Source organism: Neophocaena asiaeorientalis, unplaced genomic scaffold (genome assembly GCF_003031525.2).
Source record: "Neophocaena asiaeorientalis asiaeorientalis breed wild unplaced genomic scaffold, Neophocaena_asiaeorientalis_V1.1 scaffold29, whole genome shotgun sequence".
In the NCBI taxonomy this organism is placed as follows: domain Eukaryota; kingdom Metazoa; phylum Chordata; class Mammalia; order Artiodactyla; family Phocoenidae; genus Neophocaena; species Neophocaena asiaeorientalis.
In genome coordinates, this window is record NW_020174423.1 from 4,652,863 (window position 1) to 4,679,514 (window position 26,652).

At 47.4% G+C, this 26,652-nt stretch overlaps 1 protein-coding gene across 3 annotated transcripts in view; it reads right to left on the minus strand.

Annotated features, from left to right (window-relative positions):
* Positions 1–26,652, minus strand: part of MATN2 (matrilin 2) — a 138,713-nt gene that overhangs the window by 4,384 nt on the left and 107,677 nt on the right. For all 3 annotated transcript variants that reach the window (XM_024756584.1, XM_024756583.1, XM_024756581.1), the window contains exons 7-14: positions 25,471–25,593; positions 22,387–22,509; positions 21,995–22,117; positions 11,075–11,197; positions 9,736–9,858; positions 7,424–7,546; positions 3,011–3,424; positions 143–295 (exon numbers count right to left, since the gene is read on the minus strand). In XM_024756584.1, coding sequence (XP_024612352.1) covers positions 143–295; positions 3,011–3,424; positions 7,424–7,546; positions 9,736–9,858; positions 11,075–11,197; positions 21,995–22,117; positions 22,387–22,509; positions 25,471–25,593 — 1,305 coding nt within the window. The remainder of the gene's footprint in view (positions 1–142; positions 296–3,010; positions 3,425–7,423; positions 7,547–9,735; positions 9,859–11,074; positions 11,198–21,994; positions 22,118–22,386; positions 22,510–25,470; positions 25,594–26,652) is intronic.

The window sequence follows — 26,652 nt, forward strand, 5'->3', positions numbered from 1 at the left end:
TTGTGCTTAGTGTTTCTGGGCGTCACTGGCCCTGCCTATAAGGGAGGCACTTTTTTGAGCACTTTGAAGGAATGGGTTGAGAATTTCTCATTCACATGCTGCTCTGTTTGCTAAGGTCTCTCCTAGACGTAAGCTATACTACCTTCACATATGCCTTTCCGTAGTTTATCACTTATCTCGCCCATCGTGCTGAAGTCTTCGGCATAGAAGAGATGCTCTTCTGTGGGCTCAGAGGCAATCTCTTGTAGTTCTTCCTCAATGGCTTTCCCTACCCCAACAGCATACATGGTTACACCTAAGGAACAGAGCAAGTTAAGAACAGGGTAGTTACACAGACATGGAAAACAAACTTATGGTTACCAAAGAGGAAAGGGGCCGGGAGGGATAAAATAGGAGCTTGGGATTAACAGATACACACTACTATATATAAAATAGACAACAGGGTCCTACTGTACAGCACAGGGAACTATATTCAATACCTTATGATAACCTATAATGGAAAAGAATCTGAAAAAGAATAATATATCTGTGTGATTATATATATGTGATATATATATAATGTGAATCACTTTGGTGTACACCTGAAACTAACACAACATTGTAAACCAACTTTACTTAAATTGAAAAAACACAGTAGTTAGAGTTGTATTCCCAGGATCTGGAAGTTGTGTGTACTGCACCCAAAGCCAGCTAGACATTAATAAGTGGTGTGATTTGAGGGGTCCATGTCAACCTCCCTTTACTTTTGCATCATTTTTGTTTTGGCCTTGTGAGCAAAAGAGGGATCCAAGCGAGAGGAAGGTGAGGCATGAAGGAGAGGTTGGGGAGCTAGACCACCAACCTGTTGCTCAGCTCTGGACAAGGTCATTAACAAATCTTCAACTTTTCCCTGAATTAGCCTTGTGGTAAAGTAGAAAAGAGCACTACCTTATGGCTTACTAAATGAGAATCTCTTCTGGGAGAATTCTAAGAAACAGGTCAGTTTATGACCTTGTAACCTAGTTTCTACTTCTCAGAGGTACAGATAGGAACTTTAAGTGACCTGTGGCCAAGTGAAGCTGTATTCTGCCCACCCATCTTGGGAGGACAAAGCCTTGTGAGGAGGTGCTGAGCTGAAAAGGAGAATCTGCAGACCAATGGAAATCCTCTAAGTCAGAAAAAAAGAACAAACCCAAGTATCAACCTTAGATTTCAAGAGGCATATGAGATTGTTCCAAAAGCTTTTCTAAACAAAATGAATCATTAGACTCCCTTCCCCAATATCCTCTTCAACTGAAAGTAAAACATAATAAGAACCTAAGTTCTGCTTGATTTTCAACATTTTTCAGCAGGTATATCTTATTCTGGCTAATTCATTAGACTAGATTATTTTTAAAAAAATAGACATAAAAATGGCTCTTTAAGCCAAAGGGCAAGAGTTGGCCTCGTTCTAAAGTCTATATCAGGTCAACAGCCAAGTTCAGCATATTTGTCTGAGAGCCCAGTGACTTTATGCACAGCTTCCTAAAAAGGATAACTACTATTTTAAGATTGTGTTAGCTATACGTAGGAGTAATTAAATTCGTTAGAGGATGTCACTTCAGATAAATCTTGTTGATTCAAGAACCAAGTAAACATGTTTCTTCCACCACCTGTCTTTGGAGGATTCGTGGAAATTTGGGTAAGAGTAAGGTAGACTGGCTTCAATGAGACAAATAAAAGGGTTGACAACTGATTTTGGAGACGGGGTGCTTTCCCCTATACATTTTAAGAATGCAGATTAGAGGGGCCTGTGGGTTTGACATAGGCTCAGGTAAGCTAGTCTAGAAGCAGGGGAACTGCGTGTGAGCAGCCAGTTTTAAAATCCACCCAGATGATTCAGGCAGGGCACTTTTTGTGGCTCCTACTCTATTGGGTTCAGAAAAAAAGAGTGACGTAAGCAATATCAATAAAACGGCCTCTGTGAAGAGAGTGACTGAATGTTGACGTGAACCAGCCTTTCTGTGAGCAGGAACGGAGTTCACCAGTGCTATTGCCAGCACTTTCACCCTTTGTTCACTCAGTCAGCAAGGACTGGTCACACATGTACTGTGTTCCATGCCTGACGGAGGCACTGAGTCCATAAAGTCTTGGATGGAGCCCTGGTTGGTACATATCCTTTCCCGCTTATAGGACCTGCTGCAGCAATGTGCCCACGACAACTTCTTAAAGAAAGCAGCTTTCAAGCAAACTGCTTCACAACCTCAAGGTTTCTCATCTCCCCAAGGAATCCAGACACTTTCCCTCAAGCTCTCTCCACCAACCATCATAGCTTTTGGGTTTCCTTTCGTCAAGAGCCATATTCCCCCACCACACTTGACATCTAGACACAAATGAAGTAACCAAAAGTCCCCCCTGCATTATACATGGAGTCAGACAAACCTCAGAGAAGAGGCTGAGCTCTACTGAGCAACAAGAGTTTAGAGTCATGATTTTGTCTGACATTTTGATTTTCTCGAAAGTTAACTTTTGCCTCCTGCAAACACAAGAGTATTCGCTGTCCTAAGTCCACTGCACTCCCAGAGTGTTCACTGGAAGCATTGCTTACAAAAGGAAAAAAAACTATTGGTAAGCGTTCCTCCTACCAGGAGTCTATTTTTATCAAGCTCTTCAGGTGATTCTAAAGCAACCAGACCAGTGTCTGGGAACTGTTGTGTATTTCTCTGGTTAAATAGCACGTGCAGGATTGATTCTCTGCTCTGGCGGTCACACCCTGGCTAGTAAATCACAGTAGATGATTACTCAGGTATAGTCTGTGAGTAGACCAACCTTCCAGTCCGCAGGATTTTCGTATCCTTCCTGAGTCCTTTAACTCCTGTGGGGTGCCTTTAAGGCCACTAGGTGGCAGTTTAGTAAAGGTGTGTAACAGTGGGGAGAGGAAGCCTTTCTGTCCCCTCAAAGAATCTCACTCCTGTGGCCCCATGTGAACACCAAGTGAGTTTAAGAAACCCGAACCTTGAGTGGTGTAAACCACACCTCCATCCCATATTACCTTTGGCCTGGGCTTTACTGGCCCACTCGGAGACATCATCCTGAGCCCGTCCATCTGTTAACACGATGACCACTCTGGGTACCCGTGCGGAGAGCGGCCTGGCCCCTTCTACTTGGGTAAAACTTCTCTCAAACATGTGTTTCAGAGCCAGTCCAGTCATAGAGCCCTTGCCCATGTATTTCATGTGGGCCACAGCTTTTTTCATGTCTTTGGCCGAGCTGAAGTTTCTCAGTGTAAACTCTGTGCGGACCTGCGTGGAATACTGGAGCAGCCCCACTCGAGCGGCTTTTGGGGAAATTGCCAAGGAATCTATAATTCCAGTGACAAACTGCTTCACAATCTCAAAATTCTCTTCTCCGAGGCTCTTGGATCCATCGATCACAAAGACCAGGTCAACTGGGCCTTCAGTGCATCCTACAGGAATGAAAGGAAAGTTGAGCTAGTTAAATGATAAAAATCACTTATGCACAAGAGAAGAAAACTGGGCTTCCACTGGGCTTCCCTGGTGGCGCAGTGGTTGAGAGTCCGCCTGCCGATGCAGGGGACACGGGTTCGTGCCCCGGTCCAGAAAGATCCCACATGCCGCGGAGCCGCTAGGCCCATGAGCCATGGCCGCTGAGCCTGTGCGTCCGGATCCTGTGCTCCGCAACGGGAGAGGTCACATCAGTGAGAGGCCCACGTACCGCAAAAAAAAACCACAAAAAACTGTGCTTCCACCGGAGGTATAACCACTTGGGAGAGCCACCTTTATTCTTTACCTAATACACAGGACAGACAGAAAGTGTAGGGAGAGTAACGAGCAACAGTAATGCTCAGAATTGCCTTTATATGCGGCTTGTTAAATTGTTAAAAAGTTGTATTTTCCACCAGCAAAAACACAGCAGATGCACAAATTGGAAACCAGGTCCACACTGTACCCTGGGTCACCGGCAGCCAGGTCTGGGAGGGACTGTGTCTACAGTACTCTGAAGGGTCTGACAGCACCCAAAAGATTCCAATAACTTTACTCCAGGCGGGTGATATCACCCCGGTGCTGGCATCTGACAGACAACGGACTTGGAAAGTCTTCCAGTTCAGCTCGGCCATCACCTCTTCCAGGGAGATTTCCTAGTAACCCAGCTTGTCTTAGTTACTCTCTGTGTAGCCCTAACACTACTAATTTAGTGGACAAAAAATTGTTTATTGAGCACCTGCTTTGTGTAAGGCAGTCAGTGCAGTAGGATTGCAACAGTGACCAAAGCAAAATCCCTGACACCACGTTGCTTATAGTCCAGTGTACTCTGTGCAGTGCTCCACGCTGTACAACAGCTAGTCAATTATGTGTCAGTTTCCTCCTCTAGTCTGCCAGTTCCTCCTCAGCAGTAGCCATTTCTCATTAATTTCTGTACCTCCAATACCTGGCACACAAGAGTTGTTAAATAAATGCTTGTTGACAGGATAAACGAAGGAGGTGGTGTCCATTGGGTAGCACACCCGTAAGTATCCTATTGACTTTTTCTTTTTTTTTTTTGGCCGAGCCACACAGCCTGTGGGATCCTAGCTCCCCAACCAGGGACCGAATCTGGGCCCTCGGCGAACCTGGGCCCTCGGCAGTGAAAGCACGGAGTCCCAACCACTGGACCGCCAGGGAATTCCCCCCTATTGACCTTTTAAAGTTTTAAACTGAATTATCACTGTGAATTCTTTATCTATATGGAAGTTTTCCAGGCATCTCAGATGGGTGACAGTAAAAGCTTTATGCAAATACGTAAGCAAACTGGGTGTAGAGAGATTTTTTTGTTATTTAAGGCTGCATAAGAAAACTTTACAGATCCCAAATGAATGATCTCATTTCAAACAGTCTACAGTACGCAATATACATTCTCTTTTACATATCAAGCAGCTGTCTAATATTTGAAAATGAAGCACAGCAATATTAGGAAGTAAAGACACATGTGCAAAAATATTTCTATTCCTGGGCTTAACTAACATGCTAATGTAATTGTGTGTGTGTGTGTTGGAAGAGTTGGGTTCCTCTCTTTCTTCGTTAAGTGCTTATCCTCTTTACCCAACCTATTGATCTGTTATTAATGAAAGAGGAAAAGGCCAATTCAGAGCTTCATTTACATTCATAGCCTGAATCTCAAGGACTGTGCACGTGACTCTCCAGCAGATTTCAGAAATAGTGAAATAATTTTCCAGCAGTGAATCTGTTTTCTCTTCCTCCCCATATACTCTTTTCTTACAGAATGAAACCAACACCTGCAGCCTCCATGCATAGAGGGGTGTAGAAGGCTTCGCCAGGAAACAAGAATCCTAGGTCGAGTGGAAGAGCATCAGGGAGAGAGGTGCCAGACTCTCACTTTTAGATCCAGGGAGAATGACAGTCCCTCTTGCTGGCTACTTGTTTGCAGGAAGGTCACTCAGCTTTCCTTGGATGTTTTCTTTGGGTAGTTAAGTCAATGAGACTGGAACGGAGCAGTGTTTTGCTTTCTGAACTTAATTTTCAGAGTTCCAGAATTTCAGGGTTGGACAAGACCTTTAAAAGCCACTGGTCCAGCCACTCCTGTTGCTCATATCTTTACTGCATCCCTACCCAGTAGCCATTCATTCAGCCTGGACCTGAACACCTCTCCTGATGAGGAACTCATCACTTCACCACTGAAGCCCCATCTGTAGACAGCTCTGCTGTTGATGATTACATTTGTAGCTATCATTTGTCGAGCAATTGGAATGTGCCAGCACTGGGCTAAACACCTTTAAATACATGATATCATGTATTCCTCATGACGATTCTGTGAGGTACTGTCTTCATATTATACGAAGAAACTGAGACTCAAGTTAAATAATTTCTCCAAGGTCACACAAATGTATGAATAGGGTGTTCAAATCCAGGTCTGTCGAAGCTCACGATCGTAACTAATTAATCACACAGCTTCTCTGAGACAAAGTGTCTTTGTCCTCATACTCAGCTGTAGCTTCTCCCCAATGTCCTTTCTTTCCCTGGGGTTTGGGGGGGAGTGTCATATAAATAATAGGTGAGGAGATTGTCAGTTTGGTATTTGAAAGGTACCTCAAGTCTTTTTTTCTACATAGATCTTCCTTTATTTTTCACTTGACATCGTATTGAACTTCCCCACCATGATGCTTTCTAAATCTTGTCTCTATCCTTTTTCTTTATTTTTTTTCTAAAAAAAAATATTACATGCACATGGGACAAAGTTCAAACACTACAAAGGGTATCTATATCTATATATCTCCATCTCTATCTACCTATATAGCTATATCTATATTGAGACAGAGAATATAGGTTAGAGAGAGCCTTTTGCAAAACACATCAATGGTAACATACTATAAAAACCATTCAGTACCATGCTTTTTTCACCTAAAATATCTTGGGGATACATCTAGAGCTGCTTCATTCCTTTTAACAGCTGTATAGTATTCTATTGTATAGATGTACCATAATTTATTTAATCAGTATCTTATGGATAGACATTTACCTTATTGCCCATTTTTGCTACTGCAAATAACGCTGCACAAAATATCCCTTTAAATATGGCTATGTGTTCTTATGTGATAAGAACACATGCACTTATCTGTGGGATAAACTCCTAGAACTGGAACTGCCTTTAAAATATCACCAAATTGCCCTCCTAAAAGTTGTACCAATTCAGACGCCTAGTGATAAATTTACAATTGCCTATCACAACATACCATTGCTGGAGACTTCCCTGGTGGTCCAGTGGCTAAAGTCTCCACGCTCCCAATGCAGGGGCCTGAGTTTGATACCTGGTCAGGGAACTAGATCCCACATGACGCAACTAAGAGTTCACGTGCCACAACTAAGTGTTTGTGTGCCGCAACTAAAAGATCCCACATGTGGCAATGAAGATCCTGTGTGCTGCAACTAAGACCCAGTGCAGCCAAAAAAAAAAAAAATATATAAGCCAATATAAGGAATCATCAAACTTTTTGAACTCTGATAACTAACAGGTAAAAAAAATGTATGGTAGCTTTAATCTCTCACTGTACATTTTCCCTTTTTTTTCTTTTATGGCTTTTATGTTTCATGTCATGTTTAGAAAATTCTTCTCTACTCTGAGATGATAAAATAACTCAAAATTTTTTCTGCTACTTTAGAGGTATTATTTTTTAAGTTTAAAAGCACAAGTCTTACCTCCCTCATTCCAGATATTCTTATTCAGCTAGGATCATTCTAGCCTCTTAGCTGATAGTGAACTTACTGTCAACTAAAACCGTAAGTTTTGTCATAGGTGCAGTTAAGCTCTCTCTTCCCCATTCTGTATCTATGCATACACATTTATATCTATGGTAGAAGCAGAGGTGAGGGATTTATTTCCTGCAAATACTCCAACAAGCAATTGCTCCCAAACCAAATTAAGGCAAAAATACCAAGTTGAGATCACTTACTTTTGCACCGTCTTCCATCCTCAGCTAGAATAAATCCCTTTGAGCATTTGCAGATGTAAGAACTGCCACGATTAACACAAATGTGTTCACAGCCGTGGTGGGTTGATTTGCAGACATCCTTCCCTGAGGGTAATGAAGGAAGTTAAGCAACCTCATCAATGTAGAAATGAGCTGGATTGAACAGGACAGATCATAGAAATAATCCATTAAAAAAATCTCTATTCAAACTTCCTCTATAACATCCCCCTTTTCAGTCTAATTAACTGAGGATAGGGCATGGTAAAGGAAACCTCTCAGAAAGCTCTAGCTCCCATGAAACTGTGTGGTAAGATGGGTGATCAGGTGTCCCGGATTTATTGTTAATTTTTAGAATTGTTCGATGTGCTTTGAGTTTTGGTTTTCCCAAGCTACTGAATTTTTCCCCATAGACATCCCAAACGCTTCAGTTTTAATTGTCTGATGAACATTTCTCATGTGTGAGATACTTTAAACTCTCCAGAGTAGTTACAGCCTTTTAATCTTCACAACATCCTGTGGAAACAGGAGGGCAGGGATAATTATACCCAAGGTATAAATGAAGAAACGAAGTTTCACAGAGTTGCCCAAGGTCGTACAACCAGTTGATGACACAGCTGAAGCAGGATGTGTCCTGAGTAGTCCTCCTCCACGGCATGAAAGCCTTTGGCTCTCTGGTTCTTTTCGGTCATTAGCTCCCTAAAAGGAGAAGCTTCCTACAAAATTGGAATCAGTGACTACAGATTCCTCTGGAAGTGGGAATGGTGGGATTTGATTTAGCAATCAAATTTCACAGGAAGAAGTTGTGCCTTGTGTACAATTGTGTACAAATAGCTCAACTTATTGAGCAAAAAATATGTTGAATGAAGAAATGATGCACGTGTGCCCATGCTTACAGAAAGAGAAGCATGAACAAATGGCTCAGGCAGACATAATGGGCAGAACTGCAGCCATGGGCTCCGTAGAAGGACGCCCCCTTGTGAAGGCAAAACATAGGCTAGTGTAGGGAGCCCTGCAGAGTCAGGCCACGGAGGCCACGGACCCACGGGCATCCCAGGAATCGGTTTTTCAGACAGAACTTCTCACTAACAGTAGAAGCCCCTCTTCCTGGCAGAAGAATGAGGAATGAGCTGTCCCCACCCCACTAAGGTTGACCTGTGGAGGCCCCCAGTTATTTCGGGTATCCATGAGGATATTCCCCCAAATCAACCTCAACAGCGAGTGAATTTTTTTTTTTTAACTAAAAAAAAAGAACATTCTGCCCACCGGAGCAGAGTATCACAAAAGCAAGTAGACAGTATCAAGATCACCCAAAGTAGGGATTAACAGCTCAGAATCTCACAGTGGAGGAAAAATCCCCACCCTGTTCTTGTCTACTGCCCACCTCACTGAGCTCGGCCAACCCTGTCTCTTCTGTTGGGGGCTGTGATGGTTAACTTGATGTGTCACCTTGTCTAGGCATCAAACACCAGTCTAGATGTTGCTGTGAAGGTATTTTTTTTAGATGAGATTAACATTTAAATCAGGAGACTTTGAGTAAAGCAGGTTATCCTCCATATTGTGGGTGGGCCTTATCTTGAAGACCTTTAGAGAAAAAAAGACTGAATTCCCCAAAAGGAAGAGGGAATTCTGCTTCCAGACTGCCTCTGGATTACAGCTGCAACATCGGTTCTTCCCTGGGTCTCCAGCCTGCCAGCCTGCCCTACAGATTCTCTGTCTATTTATCGATCTATACACACACACACACACACACACACACATTTTACTGGTTCTCTGGAGAACCCTGACCAATATACCTTCTAAGTAAACTCTCAGAATCTGTTTTGAGTGACCTACAGAAGCAAATGATAGAATGGATAAACAAGACTCACAGAAAATCCTTTCGGCCCTTCTCGCACCTTCTGCCCTTACTTATAAGGTTTTCCAAGAAGAAACAGCACTATAACTGTTCTTCGACCCTTACAGAGATTGCTGGCAGAGATTCTAATCCCATCCAGTGGCTAGCCAGGCACCGTGCTAGGCTCTGAGCACCGCACAACTCTTGTGGAAAGGGCCTATAGCTGGGAGAAAGTGAAAAGCAGCGAAAAGCCTGACAACTCAGGATCTTGACTGAGAAATTCTTGAAGAACTAAGGGTCTATTGTACTGATCACTAGCACAACAGTTTCAGAGCACCCAAGGCAGGAACTTACAGTAGTGACACTGATTATAAAGGAAGACTTTCAATGCTTAATGAAGTTCTCCAAGTGAACAAGACCCACAGATGGAAAAGTCCACCTCTCCCTTGAAGCCACTTACTTCTGCAGTGTTTCCCATCCTCAGCGAGTCGGAATCCCTCCAAGCACTTGCAGATGTACGACTCGTCACTGTTCACACAAATGTGTTCACAGCCGTGGTCTACTGCTTGGCAGGTATCTTTCCCTGTGGATAGCAGAGCAAGTTAAATGTTACCAACATCAGGTTTCCCTGGGCTTCACCTGGGAATTTCCATCCATCTCAGCCACTGGACTCCAGGGCCACCTGAGCTCAGTGATCCGTGGGGAGGAAGGTAAAACTGAGGATGAACTTCAGCGGCTCCAATTCGGGCTCACTCTCCCAACTTCCTCACTATCACCACCACCGTCACTCACCAGCACCTACTTCAGTGTCTCATAAATACGCAATCCATCATCAGCTTTCTGCAGATGAGTTTGTGACATCAGAAAGGAAACACTGTTGGTATGATTACTTAGGAGATTAAACCTCAATTTAGATTAGTGGCACTGAAATCTAATTTTGGCTTTTTCCCTGACATATGGCTTTGGAGAATGACTTAACCTTACCTTTCCTTTCTGAAAAATGAGAAAAATACTTTCAGTTACCCATCTTTTCTTCAAATGTGAAATATGAGTTGTTCTTTGTAAAGTACTTTTGAGAAGCTTAAGAAAAAGACAACTGATAGGGGTGGGAATCATTTGCTCAGGGTTACACACGCCCCTTTGACTATATAGAGACGTGTCTTGGCCCCATCTAAGAGGCCTTGCTTTCTGAGACGTAGAATGGCCTCACCATAAGGTGGTCTCTAAGAGGGATTTGTGCCACCAGAAACAACAACAACAGTACTATTAAAGATAAAGAAACAGAGGCTCAGAGAAGTTAAGCAACTTGCCCAGCTAATAAATGGCAGAGCTAGAAGCTGATAGAATACTGGATTTCAGACTCCAGTAGAGCACACTGCCAACCTGTCGTTTCTTTCCACAGGGCATAAATGAACATCTTCAGTTGTAGCTCTGGCACTGACTTTTTTCATTTGTCCATTTGTTTGTTTTCTTTTTAATAGACTTTATTATTTAGGACAGTTTTAGATCTATAAACTCCGTTTACCCAGTTTCCACTATTATTAACATACTAGTGTGACACGTTTGTTAACAATTAATGGACCATTACTGATACAGTAATATCAACTAAAGTCCATAGCTTATTTATATTTCCTTAGTTTTTAAGCCAAAGTCATGTTTTTCTGATCCAGGATCCCACATTACATTTAGTGGTCTTGTGGCATTGGTTTTTGAGAGGAACTGATACACAGAGATCAGGACGGTGGATTTCATGCAGAGGTCAGATACAGTAATGTGAGCCCACTCCAATAAAAACTTACTTCTGCAGGTTTTCCTATCTTCACGGAGTATATACCCTTCAAAGCACTGGCACACAAACGAGCCTCCACTGCTTACACACGAATGTTCACAACCATGGTTCCCCAAAGCACAAGAGTCCAATTCTGACAATCCAATTGGAATTAGAGAAAGAGAAAAAGGAAATGATTCATACATTAGCTACTTATTCAATCTTATAAGACATTTCAGACACCTTAAATGAAAGCAGTACTTTATCCCACACGGCACATTTCAAAATAGAAAGCATGTCTATGAGCAAAAATTCTTAATATATAAAGAGCACATAAAATAAAACAATGTGATCATCTCCATAGGAAAAATGAACAAAAGACATGGAAAGAAAAGTTACAAGAGAGATAAAAATGGCCTATAAATATTGGAAAATAAGTTCCACATCATTGATTATCATATAACTGTAATGTCAGCTTATCTACATATCTGCTTATGTATGCATGTATGTGTCCTACTTTGGTCATCCATCCATCCAGTCATTCATTCATTTGTTCACCAAGTTGTGGAATATTTCATGAGTCCCTTCTCTCTGAGTCAGGTACTCTTCTAGGGTCTGGGGACGTAACAATGAATAAAACCAAGTTTCTGCTTTTGTGAAGTTTACATTTGGTGGCAAGGGTGGGAGGAAAGAGGGGACAAGACAAACAACAGACAAACAAATATATATGTTAGATGGGGAAGGTGTTATGGAGAAAAGTAGGATAAGGGGGATGGAGAGTGCCCGCTGGTTTGGGGCATAGGGAGGGCTTGTTATTTTACATGCTGCAGTCAGAGAAGGTGACGCTGAGCAGAGCCCTGAAGAAAGAGATGAGTGAATACGTAGTGTTTGGAAAGAACAGCACCCAAGGAGAACAGCATCTGCAAATGGCAGTGGTAGGAGTGGGTGTGGCACGTTTCAGGAAAGGTAAGGAGACCAGGGGGCCAGGCAAGTGATAAGCCGGGATAGACCACGTGGGAGTCACAGGCAGTGGTTGCATCTAAGTAAGAAGGGGTCACTGGATGGTTCTGAGCAGTGGAGAGACATGAACTGACTTTATTTTTAAAGGACTACTGTGCACAGAATGGGGCACAGGTAAGGCTGGAGCACGGAGAGCTGGAAGAAACCCAGTGCACTGATCCTGGTGGCCCAGACAGGCTGGTGAGAGGGGTCAGACTGTGCCTGTACTTTGAAGGTAGAGCCTACAAGCTTTGCTGATGGGTTGATATAGAGTTTATCTTTATATGGATATGACAGAAGAGTCACAGGTGACTCTGAGGTTACAGGACTGAGCAACTGCAGAATGGCAGTGCCGTCCACATGGCTGGGGCAGCTTCTGCGGGAGCAGGTTTGTGAACCTGTGAAAACCAGGCTGATAGTTAAAAAACCCATTACTGAGGATAGATGGGAAGTGATTTTTTATAAGAACCAGACATAATTCTGAGAGTCAACGCTATCATTTCAGATTGAGGAGAATTTCTACAACGGATATGACTTGAGGTTACTAAATAAATGCTCCAAAGTGCATAATCACTTTTACAGTCAGGCGCAAACCGTACGCTTTTTTCTGAGACATTTCTGCAGTATTTTTTTGGAAGGGAGTCCTGAGAACCACCCTATGCATTAATTAAAGCAGCTGTTGTTCTCCTTTACCAGCTAGGGAAACTACAGTTTGGGAAGATTAGTGGCTTGCCAACATCAAATGCTAATAAGTGATAGCACCGGATTAAACATGTAATCTTCTGATAATAAATCCCTAGCTAAATAAATGTTTTCCCTAGCTACACTGCGTTGCTATATTCTAAAGTAAGCTTCCAAACATTAAGGGAATTGTGCTTGTCTTCGTTTGGGCAGAAGTGCTGCCAAAATCGTTGTACAATGGGAAGGCATTACATCAACTAACATAACTGCAGAGGAGAGTCAAAGCAGAGCTGTCCCTTCCTCTTTGCTCTGAATATGACTTACTTCTCTGGGCACAATCTAGACTCATTATTAATGCAGAACATCACCCGATGGCTTGGGGTAATCCCTCACACAGTGTTGAGTAGAAATGCAGTTGAGTGATCCATAATACAGACAGCTGGCTGGCTGTGGAGGCGAGCACTTTTTTCCTCACCATGAATTTATATTAAGAAGACTCCATTTTCCAATGCAATAAAATAGCTATACATAACTCTTTCAGTCCAGTCTTGCCAAGCCATAATCCAGACAGACCCCCATGAGCACACCCCTTCTTTTTTTTTTTTTAATAAAATTATTTATTTATTTATATTTTTGGCTGTGTTGGGTCTTCGTTGCTGCACGCGGGCTTCTCTTGCTGTGGAGCACAGGCTCTAGGTGCGCGGCTTCAGCAGTTGTGGCTCGTGGGCTCTAGAGTGCAGGCTCAGTAGTTGTGGCGCACGGGCTTAGCTGCTCCGTGGGATCTTCCCGGTCCAGGGCTCGAACCCGTGTCCCCTGCACTGGCAGGCGGATTCTTAACCGCTGCGCCACCACGGAAACCCACACCCCTTGTTTCTGGAGTTTCCCCCATGCCCTGTCCTGTCCCCATAGCTCCATCTCAGGCTGCAGTTTTGAAGAGTAATTGTCTCGGTGCAGGGACCCTGAAAGGTCATCGTCCCCCAGCTTCTCCCACGCCGAGCCATGGTGGTCTGAGCCTGTATGAGGCAGAGTGGCACTGCTATCCTTTATCAGGAGCCTGCTGAGCCTGAAGCCCCTGTTCTCAGGGGGCGTATCCACTCTTGCTGCAGACTATCCCAGGAGCTCCCAGTCCAGCTTCTGAGCTCTCCTGGGCTTTTGTACTAATAGCTGTTTGGAAATTTTGTTGTGTGCATGCTTTAAAAGCATGTAGAGAGTTTGGGTTTTTAACCTTTCCCCTCCTCACCCGCTTAGAGCATGTGATCAAGAGAGAGGAGAGCTGCAGTTCTCAACCTCTGGTGAGCATCAGTCACTTGCAGAGATTATTTTCAAGGCAAAACAGGCCCATCGTTCAAAATTCAAACATATTAAGGGCGGACTTCCCCTATGGAGGGATAGCTGGCAATATCTACCAAAAGTACAAAATGTACCTTTGACCCGGCAACTTCAGTTCTGGAATTCTCTCCTGCAGATACCCTGGCACATATGAAGTGTATCAATAATTTGATATACTTTATTTAAAAAATTATTTATTTTTGGCTGCATTGGTTCTTCGTTGCTGCATACGGGCTAGTTGCGGTGAGCGGGGGCTACTCTTTGTTGAGGTGTGCGGGCTTCTCATTGCGGTGGCTTCTCTTGTTGCGAAGCACAGACTCTAGGTGCACGGGCTCAGTAGTTGTGCGCACGGGCTTAGCTGCTCCGCGGCATGTGGGATCTTCCTGGACCAGGCATCAAACCTGTGTCCCCTGCATTGGCAGGGGGATTCTTAACCCTGCGCCATCAGGAAGTCCCCTAACCAGTTTCTTATTGGAAGGGCGTTTAGGTGGTTCCTAGGCTTTGCTATTACAAACATTATTGCAATGGATATTCGTGTGCCTGTAGTTTTGCAGACAATGTGAAAGCATGTCTGAAAGATAAACATCTAGAAGTGGAACTGCCTGCTTAAAGAGAATGAACATTTACAACTGGATACATATTTTCAAATTGTCCTCCAAGGAGGTTGCATCAATCACCGTAAGATAATCTCTATTTCTGGGGGTCCAGGGTGCCGCCTGGGCTTCTGGATGTTTTAAAAGCCCCACAAATGATTCCAGTAAACCACCAGGGGTGAGATGCTGGCACTGGACCCAGAACTTATGTTCAGAGACCTTCCCAAGTGTCCAGATGATTCTGCACCTCCACCATCATGAACCACACGCTATCGTCTTTCTCTTGGGCTATTATTACATCGTCTACTAAAGGCCCTCCAGCCCATCCTCCCCGACTCAGCCCAAGTCCTCTTTCCAAAATGTGAATCTGCTCACATCACTCCTTCCCTCTGCCTGAGATCCTTTAAGAGTCCTTTAAGCGTCCAAGAGTCTGGATAAGACACAGAATCATCGGTGAGGTTCGCGGGACCTGCCCTGCTGCGTCATCTCATCCACACCCCCCCAACTCTGAGTACTTTCTTTCAGAACCTCAGTACCAAGCCAGAAGCTCTCCCCGCACAGGGTTCTGCACAGCCGTTCCTCTGCCCCTCCTTCCTCTGCCACCTCCTCCAGATGTTTTCCCAGACCCGCCCCCCGCATAGGGCCCAAAGCACCAGGCATCTGCCCGCTCTGGTAACATCACAGCTGTCACTGAACAGTTAGTTATGTGGTTGCTCTGGATCTGTGCCCACCTCCTCACTGAACTACGCTCCCATGGGCTCTGACCTCCAGGGGACCACGGGCTGCATCTGCCCTCCTCTCTGTGGACCTAACTTAATGCTTGGCCCACAACAGGTCCTCAGCAAACGCCTGCTGAGTACAAGGAAACATTTCCTCAGTTTTCTACTCTGAAAACCGAGGGTAACTAGATCCACCGCCCAGGGGTTTTGTGCAGGTGTTTTAAATCAGAACCCATGCGGTGGGGATGCTGGCGGTCAGCTGGGCTCCCCTTTCTCTCCCATGTACCAGCCTTGCAGAACTCAATTCATATTTGTTCAGCAAAATGTCCAGTTTCTGCACATCAGGGACATTCCGGTCACTCATAATTAGAGAACTACACGTGGTAACTCCCCGACCACAGGCTCTAGCTGCCCTCCAGTCACCAAGTCTGGAAACCAGCTTGGAGTCAGCTTCTCCCCAGAGCCAAAGGTACTCCCACTACGAAAGCACTTCAGTGGTTCCCTAACAGGCAAAGAGAGCCACCACCCCTGACTCACGATCATGGGGTGCCTTCAGCCTGGGGAGAATGGTGGGCACCCCGACAAGAATTCATTCATTCAGCAAGTGTTAGCAGAGCACTTACTCTGCCAGGCTCTACCCTCGTTCTCAGGCTGCAAGGGACCTTGGGGATGAACTGGTCCAACTCCTTCCTTTAGAGTCCAGGAAACTGATGGCCACAGAGAGGAAGTGACTTTCACAAGGCCCCTTACCCTGCAGAGATGATTAGTGTCAGCTGTGCTGGGGGCAGAGGCGTGATTAGATCACAAGTCTATCACCTCCATGTTCCCTGGTCCAGCTGCACATCCAGTGGTCATCCTAGCCCAGCAGGGTCAGCAGAGTCTGCTCAGATAGGCTGCTAGATTCTCAGAAGACAAACTAAAATGGTTTTCTCAAGGGAGGCTGGGTCTCTAAATGGTTTAATGTAACTCTAAATGTTGCAGGTGATTTGTCCCAGCTGCTTCTCCAGGCTCCAGTCTCCCTCTCACACTCAGTACTTAGTACTCAGTACTCAATGTTTAGTACTCAGTACTCAGTACACTCAGCTTCCTTCAGTTCACTCTCTGGACCCTGGGCTTGCATGTGCTATTTCCTATGCCTGGGAAGACTGCTCACTTCCGTTTTAGTCCTTTCAGGCTGCTATGACAAAATACCACAGACCGAGTGGCTTATAAACAATAGAAATGTATTGCTCACAGTTCTGGAAGCTGGAAGTCTGAGATCAGGGTACCTGCATGGTTGGGTGAGAGCCCTCCTCCGGGTCACAGACTTCCTGTATTCTCACATGGTGGAAGGGGCTGGAGAGCTCTGTGGGCACGAATCCCATTCATAAGGGCTCCACCCTCATGACCTAATCACATCCCAAAGGCCCCACCTCCTAACACCATCACCTTGGGGGTTAGACTCTCAACATATGAATTTGGGGAGGACACAAGCATTCAGTCCATAACACTCTCCATCTCTGGCTAGCTCCCTCCATCAATCTCTAGGTGTTGGATCAAACATCTCTTTCTCAGGAGACTTTCTCTAGACTAGGTGAGGGTCCCTGCCACACGCCCCTGTGACACCTCTTCTTCCCATATCATGACTCTCATCACACAGAATGGATGATCCATCTTTAATATCCTTCCTCCCTGAGAAACTTTAAACACTGTCAGGGCAGAAACTGAACCTGCATCAACCCCAGGGATGCCCAGTGCCCAGCACTATATGACCAGCACAAAAATGCAGGTACATGGTAAATACTTGTGGAGACTGAGAATCAATGAACCAAGAGCTTAAGGAAGTACCTAGACTCAAATCCAGAGACGAGAGTGAGGACAGACTTGATTGGGAACCATCACTTAAGTGAAATGGATGAGAGGACTTAGGAGAAATCTCAGGGTGCAGGAAGAAAACATTTTCCCTCTAAAAGAAGGATCCTCTTTTTTTCACATGTAAGGAGGCAGGTCTACACATTAATTAATCCCTCATCGTGAATGGGGTCTGCGATTTGTGATCAAGGTGAGCAGAAGTTTCAGGACATAGCACAGGTTTTTAGGGCCCGTGTCTAACAGCCCCACACACTGATACAGCCTGCACTCCTCACATCTGGATTCCACATGCACGTGACTCATGGTGACTCATGCACATCTGCGGTGCAGCAGTCATGGGGTGATGTGTTCTGAGGACTCACACCTCTGTGGCGATGACAAACAGCAATCCTGTGTCTGGGGCTCCACGTAGGAGGTTATTAAAACCAACTCCAACCCCAGAGGGAGAAAGCCACAGTGGCCACCTGCCAAGAGGGTAACCAAGGCCGAGAGATAGAATTACACCATTTGCTGGCTTTTTAAAATAATAAAACTAGGAGCAGCCATTCGTTTGCTAACTCTGTGTAGGCTCTTTCTCAGAGAGAACAGAAGCAGCTGAACTGAGATGTACTTTTTTTTTTTTTTTGCTGTACACGGGCCTCTCACTGTGTGGCCTCTCCCATTACGGAGCACAGGCTCCGGACGCGCAGGCTCAGCGGCCATGGCTCACGGGCCCAGCCGCTCCGCGGCATGTGGGATCTTCCCAGACTGGGGCACGAACCCATGTCCCCTGCATCGGCAGGCGGACTCTCAACCACTGCGCCACCAGGGAAGCCCGAGATGTACTTTTAAAGGGTATCTCACATTGGGTAAGAGATCCTGAAGTCAGGAGACCCCAGTTCTAGTCCTGACTCTGTCACTGACCCCTAGGGCCAGCTTGAGGGCACCAGTTTTCTCCCTGTGCCTGTTTCCCACAAAAGAAAGGAAAGATCTTTAAGTTTCCTTCTGTTCCATTAAACCTCTAATGTGAATACACGAGGGTAAAGGTGGTCTTTTGCCTTCACTCTCTGTGATGGACTGAATTGTGTTTCCCCCCAAATTAATATGTTGAAGCCCTAACTCCCAGCGTGCTGGTGTTTGGAGGTGGGGCCTTTGGGAGGTGATTAGGGTTAGTTGAGGTCATGAGGGTGGGGCCCCCATGATGGGATTAGTGCCCTTCTAAGAAGAGACACAAGACAGCTTATTCTCTCTCTCTCTGGCATGGGAGGACACAGCAAGAAGGCATCCATCTGCAAGCCAAGAGGAGGGTTCTCACCAGAACCTAACCATACTGGCACCTTGATCTTGGACTTCCAGTCTACAGAACTGTGAGACAATACATTTCTGCTGTTTAAGCCACCCAGCCTACAGTATTTCATGATGGCAGCCTAAGCAGACTAATACACTCCTCTTGCCCTGCTCAGGGTTGCTTCTGTCCTTCAAAGTCAAGCTGGGAGACATCAGGTTGGAAAAGGCCTTTGCATTTGCACACCCACCTCTGGTGGCCAGAGTAGGAGTATACCCAACGGAAATTCCCAGTGCCCTATGCTTGTGGCTCAGATCCCCATCAGCACCCTCCACTTGCTAGAAGAAGGTAGTCCCTGGGTTCCTGAGTCTGACTCCTCCCAGGGTGGTCCATTTCTGGAGCTCCACAAGGCGGGCAGGCCTGGCCCTGGGAGTGGGTCTCCAGGCAGCAAGGCAAGGATGCTACCTCAGCCCTCTCCTCAGTGTGGGGCAGTCCAGCAGTGGGAAGCAAGACCATAACAAGAGTACCTTAGGGTTTATGGCAATTGACAAGCTTCCCAATGAATATCTCTCCCTGTGCCACACAGAGGTCCTGAGAGAGAGGCAGAAATGATCATTCCCAGTTTACATATGAGGTCAATTCCCTTGCCCAGCATGGGAGCTATAGGATTTAAACCCAGTCTTTGGGCTCTCAAGTTCAGTGTTCTTTCTACTCTGCCACACTGGTTCTAGATCTGAGCACAGACAGCCACAGGGTGAGGTGGGGCCACGAGAGGTCCTAGTGGAGCCTGCCTTCAGTGGGTGGAGCAGAGCTGCTCCCAGCAGGCGAGAGGGGCATGAAGTTCCCCATGGGGGTGATGCTGGCCCTGGGCTGGGTTTCCGCCAGCAGGGTGGGATAGGGACGTTGTCCTAAGTGGAGACAGGATGGGCTGGAGGTACAGGGCTTACTCAGAGGATAGGGGAGCTGCCCCCATAAGAACTGGAAGGAGCAGGGAAGACCTGGGTGGGGCTCAGGAGGGGAGGAAGGGGTTCTCCATCACTGCCAAATCAAGGCACTCGACTGGAAACTGGGGGAGACAGTGGAGAGCCACTGAAGGCTACTGGGCAGGGGTGGACCCTGTGCCAGGTGCCACAGGATGAAAAGACTGGTGGTCTCTGCCCATTCACTCTCTCATTCATTGAACTTTATAGAGCATCTCCTGTGGGCCAGGCCTGGAACTCAGGCTCCAAATAAGATCCAGTCTCTAACCTCCAGGAGCTCACAGGGCAGTGGGCTGTGTGTTCCATGCACATCTAGCCTATAGAGTCTTTCCTGGTGCTGGGATGCCCTTGTACTAGGTCTATCTCAGGGAAATTTCCAGGAGGTAGAGATGGGAGGAGTCCTCTCAGCTGCAGCTTGTAGATGAGACTCCCCCATTCCTCTCCCCACCTTACCCCCCAGTCTGTGGAACAACACTCCAAGGCAAGGAAGGCTCCTACGGGCAATCACAGCTTGGGGGCCAGGGGACCTAGAGGAGGGGAGGATGGGCGTCACTCTAGAGGCCAGAGAGCCCAAGGTGCCTGCAGGGGTGTGGGCATAACTGTGTCTACTTCCTTCCCGGGCCCTGGGAAACTCGGCCTGCTCTCCATGCTTCAGAGAACCTTCCAAAAAGCGAGTGAAGTGTTCTTCAGGACACCTGCTATCAAGGCTCTGAGTGGAGGCTGCCTTTATGGAGGGCGAAGGACACCCTTAGCTCCTGAGCCAGGCCTGGCTGAACCCCAGCTGCCTCCCCATCCAGAGCCCAGCATGATTTACAAAAAAGATGCAGTCACGGCATCAGGCTCTTTGTGATCTGGCGTAGAGCTGGGAAACATACATCCCAACCCCAGTTAACTATGGCCACACCGAAAACACAGCCCATTATTTCAGGACAGGGCAGCTAGACGGAATCATCCTTGGGCAGACAGAGAGTCTTCAATTAGGGGACGAGCTCAACAGATATGTATGGGTAAAATGCATCTCTTACATACCACCATTGCCTGAGGATAGGATAATTCTAACCCATCTGATCATCTCACATCTCATATGGACACACCATATATAAATAAATACTTATCAAAATTCACTTCTAATGGCATTGTTGAACATTTACTCATGTGGATGATATCACTGTATCATTAGTTACAAACACTATAAATGAGAAAATGGGCAACATTTAAAAGCGTCAGTGGCCATAACAGATGTGGATGTAGGGAGGGAGGGAGAGGGGCACGCGATTGTAAAGGAGAGGAGTAGCATTCGTTTGGAAGGGCCATGAGGATTTCGTAGAAGTCCTGCAACTATCTTATAGTCAGCTCTTGGTCCTCACAGTAATGGGGAGGACCAAAGAAAGGCATGAATAATCTAAGATGATGAGAATTAAAACAAACCAGTTAAAAAGTGTGCTTCTGGCTTTGGCATGCACTCAAAGGTAGATACAATTCGACACACCCCACCCTCTTTCTGCACCCCCATACCCAGCCCATCCTTGTGCTGGCTGTGCTGGCCGTGCTGGCCATGCTGGCCAGAGCAGCGGGCTGGGAGGCAGCTGGGCAGGCAGCCACAAGCAAGCCATAAGACTCAAGACTCTATCCCAAATGGGGGAAACATTTTCTCACAGGCTGCATAGTTAAGAGAGGCACACCCAGCTGTGCAACCAGCTCACCTGCCCAAGAAAACAAACGATATAAAAAGGTGGACAAGTTGTGGCCACAATTGTATCAGGGGTCAGGGAAGTCGGCCCTATAACCAGAAATACCAGCAGGACAGACAAGGTACATTACAATCCTTTCCCTCCACTTGTGATCCCTTCTCTCAAAATGACTATTTTTTAATCTTTATCTAGGCCAACTTGGAAACAGGATTGCAGGGCAGAAAACACAGCATTCTTGAGTGAAGAAGAGAAGAATACCTGGGAGTCGTTTTTTTTTTTTTAAGTAATGGAGACAGGAATTGGGACCCGCTGCAGGGAAGTACGTACCCAGGAAACATCACCATCTGCCGGATTATCCGGATTGTGGGTGAGGTTCTCAGCAGCTTCCCCTTCTCCCAGAACTGACTTTGGAGTCACATAGCCCAGAGTTTGAACCCATCACTTAATAGCTGGTAACCTTAGGCTCTTTACTTAATCTGAGCTGCAGTTACCTCATCGCAAGATGGGGATTCCACGGGGCTGCGGCCAGACCAAGCATGTGCTCAGCACAGAGCCCCGCCTGAAGTCCCCAGTCAGTAATGCGTCCGCATTATTATAACTCGTGCCAGCTCCAAAATGACCGCGAGGCAGACAGGAATAGGGAACAGCCGTCTCAGGGAGTGGGGAAAGGTGCTCGGGGCCAGGGAAGCAGCAGCCACCAGCGCTGAAATCTCTGGGAGAGGCCTTCACACACTTTCACCCACGAAAACCGGGGTGCAGACACACCAGTGGTCCCTGTCCTCAGTGCCCCCCCACTCACGATCGCTTGTGCCAAGTCCCGCTCGTCCGACCTCAGAATACTCACTGGCACAGGTCTTGCCATCACTGCGGAGCACGTGTTCCTCGGGACACTGGCAGACGAAGGATCTGTCGGTGTTGACGCAGGAGTATTCACAACCGTGGTCACTCAACAAACAGTAATCCACTCCTGCAAAACCCAACAGCCCGGTGAGGGGTCCTCGAGGCTCCTGGGCTACTGAGGATGGGAATCAAGTGACCGGCGTGCTTATACCACGCCCCCACCTCCGCCCCAGGTTCTGCACCAGGAAGGCACGCAGTCCCCAGGAGACACCCCTACGATCTCCAGGGTGCCAAGAGCAGGGGACAGAGGGAGCCTGCCGTCCTGTGCAGTCGTCACATTCTTCACAGCTGTTGCGAAGACCTTTGCCCTGTAAGAGAAGCGCGACGGGGACTCACGGGAGCAGGTCTTGAGGTCCTCGTTGATGAGGAAGCCTTCCGAGCACTGGCACACGAAGGAGTCCCCGGTGTTGAGGCACAGCTGCGCACAGCCGTGGTCCTGCTCGGCGCAGTGATCCACGCCTGAGGGAATCACACACGAAAACAGCGTAACCCGAGTAAAGACGCAGACCTACTAGAGATCGGACTTGAGGACACGGGGAGGGGGAAGGGGAAGCTGGGACGAAGTGAGAGCGTGGCATGGACATATATACACTACCAAACGTAAAACAGATAGCTAGTGGGAAGCAGCCGCATAGCACAGGGAGATCAGCTCGGTGCTTTGTGACCACCTAGAGGGGTGGGATAGGGAGGGTGGGAGGGAGAGGAGACTCAGAGGGAGGAGATATGGGGACATATGTATATGTATAACTGACTGACTTTGTTGTAAAGCAGAAACTAACACACCACTGTAAAGCAATTATACTCCGATAAAGATGTTAAAAAAAAACCAAACAAACGTAACCAAGGGCGCTGCGCCCACCAGCGAGGGGGCATTAAAAAACAAAACCACCTCCCAGGGAGCCCCTGCTGGGCTATTTCACTTCAAAAACAGTGATGTGGAAGGTTTCATTCTACCCTGTCCCACGGGCCTTGTTTGTTTTTCTTCGCATTTCTTTGAGGAGTAACATGCATACGACTCCTGTCATGGGTGGTCAGACAGCAGCCCTCTGGGCCAGGCCTGGGCACGCATCACCTGCAATCCCGGGGCAACGCTTAGAGGAGGTGCCTTCCCCACTGTCACAGAGAGCAGAGCCAGGCTCAGGAAAGTCGAGCTGCTGAGCCCACAGCCCGCAGCTGACAGAACAGTGCGTCAGAATGAGGGCTCCGCACCCAACTACTTGGGCTCAAACCCCACGTTCGCCGCTTCCCAGCCGCGGGATGCTGGGCCGTCATTTGGCCTCTCTGTCATCATCTCATGACTTGAGAAATGGGGTTGACGATTACTTTCTTAGAGGAACGTGGTGAGAGGAGTTGATTGACCTACAGCCCTCAGAACAGTAGCTGGCTTACAGTAATTACTTCCTGAACGCTTATTATTACTAGTACATGGCTGGGGAGGAATTAACTGTATAGTTTCTTTACATCTGAAAATGAAAAAGTGTTGTCACCCCCCATAACCAGGACACCCAGATTCAGAAAACAAACCAAAGCCAAGGCCTGCATGCGTGGCCGATCCTGGCACCGGGACCCTGAACAGCCGGCCCCGCTAGGATAACAGACACACAGCTGCGGTGAACGGCTCCCACAAGACAGCCCTGCAGGCCGCCTCGCAGATTTCCTTGACGGAGGAAACGCACACCCGGGACTGGAGGGACACTGGAGGCCTTGTGCAGGGCCATCGGGTGGGCCTCTTTGACTCCCACAGGGCCTGGGACTGGTGCTTTCTGGAACATTCCACCAGTGGATCTGCCTCCTGCAAACACTTGCAGGATCTCAGGAGCCAGAGGCCTGTATTCACATCTCAGTTATGCCATTTACCAGTCATGTTGACCCCCGGGAAACTTAACTTTTTTGTGCCACAGTTTCCCCATCTTTAAATAGGGATAAGAATGTCGATGCCTCGTAAGGCTCCAGTGCAGGTAAAGTGAGCGAGTGCCTGGGAAGTGCTCACGGCCGTGGCTGCACAGAGCAGGTGCCTTGTAAGGGCTTCCTGTCATGACGGCCTGGGGGGCTCCCTGAGCCCCCATGGGGAAGAGGATACCATGCCTTTCTCTGGGGACCCCTGGGAAGAAATGGCTTGGTTTATAGTTTCTTGAAGCTGACTAGATGGTCCTTCTTACTAGATCCCAGAGAGGAAGGAGGCAGGTCATGGTCCCTGGGGCTCTAGGTGGGCTCATCCAGGCCATGCCAAGCCTGCCCTGGGATACCTGCCAGAGCCGTCAGAGAGCAGACCCCGCACTCCTGGAAGAAGGCAGGCTGTACCCAGATCCATCTTCACCAGGGCATCTTCTTGAAGAGTGGATGGACTCTTCCTCACCACTGGCTTCTCGTAAGGACTCAGAGACTTCCAGAGGCAAATGCAGCGCAGTGCCAACTTTCTGGTTCAAAAATTCTTTGACTTCCGAGATCGATCCTTAGAAAGCCTAATTGAGGCACTTTGTTCCCTCTGGAGACGGGACGGGGCACTAGCTTTCCTGAGGACTGCTGTCTATCTAACACTTCATCTGTGAAACTTCCCCTCCGGGCAGTTTAAGGTCCAAGTGCTGACCAGCTGCATTGTTTTCATTCACAACCTATCTCTGTCCCCAAAGCTGGAGCAGATGTGCGGCTTCCTGGGTGGAAAGCGACACAAAGGGCCCCTTCTATGCCGGTCACGTCACTGCACCCCTCTCCAGCGCACCAGGGTCACAGGCCTCCACCCCCACCCCCGCTGGCCTGGACCAGTGCAGACTGTGCCTCATAAAAAACGACAGAGCCATCCAGCTGGCAACGCCTGCACGTTTCCACGCATTTACATCACCAAATGGAGCTTTGTTGTGCCTCTTACAAAAGAAAATTAAGAAAAGTCTTCATAAAAAGTCCCATGTTTCTCAGCTCTGCCCTCAGGTCAGCTCTGCGGTAGCCCAAGTGCTCTCTGAGGTCTGTCTCCTCCATCCCATTGTCTCACCCTGGGGCCAGCACTGGTTACTCTGCCAGGCTCCATGACAATAATGAACTATTATCTTTAACTGTATGTTTTCCTTGGGCCAGGCACAGTGCTAAGAGATTGAAATGGTCCTGATTATTCCCTTTAACAACTCTAGGAGACCAATACTATTATTATCTTCACTTTTTTAAACAGATGGGGAAGTCAAAGCTTGGAGAACTTGCCTGGGGTCACATGTCTAGTACGTGGTACTAAACAATCCAACCTCTGAGGGAGGTAGCATGAGTAGTCCCGTTTTACAGGTGATGAAACTGAGGCCAGGAACGTTAAGGCTGTCGGACCGTCAGGCTCACTGGAAACCCAGGGGCCTCCAAAGTGACTGGCTGCTAGTGAGCCTGGGGGCCTGTGTGTGAACCTGGCCTTCCCGTCAGAGCCCCTGCCCCGGGCACACTCACGGCTGCAGGTCTTGCCGTTGGGGTCCAGGGTGTAGCCCCGGTGGCAGCGGCAGTAGTAGCCCTCCTCCGTGTTGACGCATTCATGCTCACAGCCCGGCTTGTTCAGCGCACAGTAGTTGATCCCTGAGGGGAGAAAGGGCAGATCCTACTTCAGGCTTGGGGCTTCTCCAAGGGCTGAGGTCAGCCCCTCACAGTAAATATTCAGTAAGTAAGATGCTCTATAGCAGGGGTCCCTAACCCCCGGGCCACAGACCAGTACCGGTCCATGGCCTGTTAGGAACCAGGCCGCACAGCAGGAGGTGAGCGCCGGACGAGGGAGCGAAGCTTCATCTGTATTTACAGCCACTCCCCATCGCTCACGTTACGGCCTGAGCTCCGCCTCCTGTCAGCATTATGGTGAGCTGTATAATTATTTCATTATATACTACAACGTGATAATAATAGAAATAAAGTGCACAGCAAATGTAACGTGCTTGGATCATCCCCAAACCGTTTCCCCTCCACCCCACCACCCCCAAGTCCATGGAAAAACTGCCTTCCACAAAACCGGTCCCTGGTGCCAAAAAAGGTTAGGGACCGCTGCTCTACAGGATGGAGACAACAGCTCCTGCTCTCCATGAGCTTGTTTGAAAGAGAACCTGGCACCTGCAGCGAGCCTCCGCATTCTCCAGCATAGGTCTCTTCCCCACTTGATGGCCAAAAAGTTGGTGAAACGGGTTGAGCGCCATAGTTCCCAGCCCATCTCCCCCCAAGAAAGATGGAAAAGCTGGGAAAATTCAGTCTCTTCTTACAGTTAACCTGATAACTAGGGCTCAAAACATGTAGGGAGCTGCTGTTGGCAGTGACATCTGACAGTGACATGGGACAGCACAAGGCAGAATACACAACAGCTGATGTTACAAGATACCCAGCTATTTAGGAGAGGCAGGAACAGGCAGTTGCATTAAGAAGGATCCAATGCTCAACCCGGCTCTGGGTGAGAGCATAACAGCAAAGGTATCAAGGAACTGGAGAAGATGCATCTCTGATGCTGGCCCAGGTAGTTGCAGCTCTGTCCTATGGTAACATCCACCCCCATCCTAGCTGTGTTTCTGCCAGCAGAGGGAAGCAGCATCGCAACCAGCAGCCAATTAGCAGTTTCATTTTCTGGTAGAAAATGCTAAACCCACAAGATAGGCCACT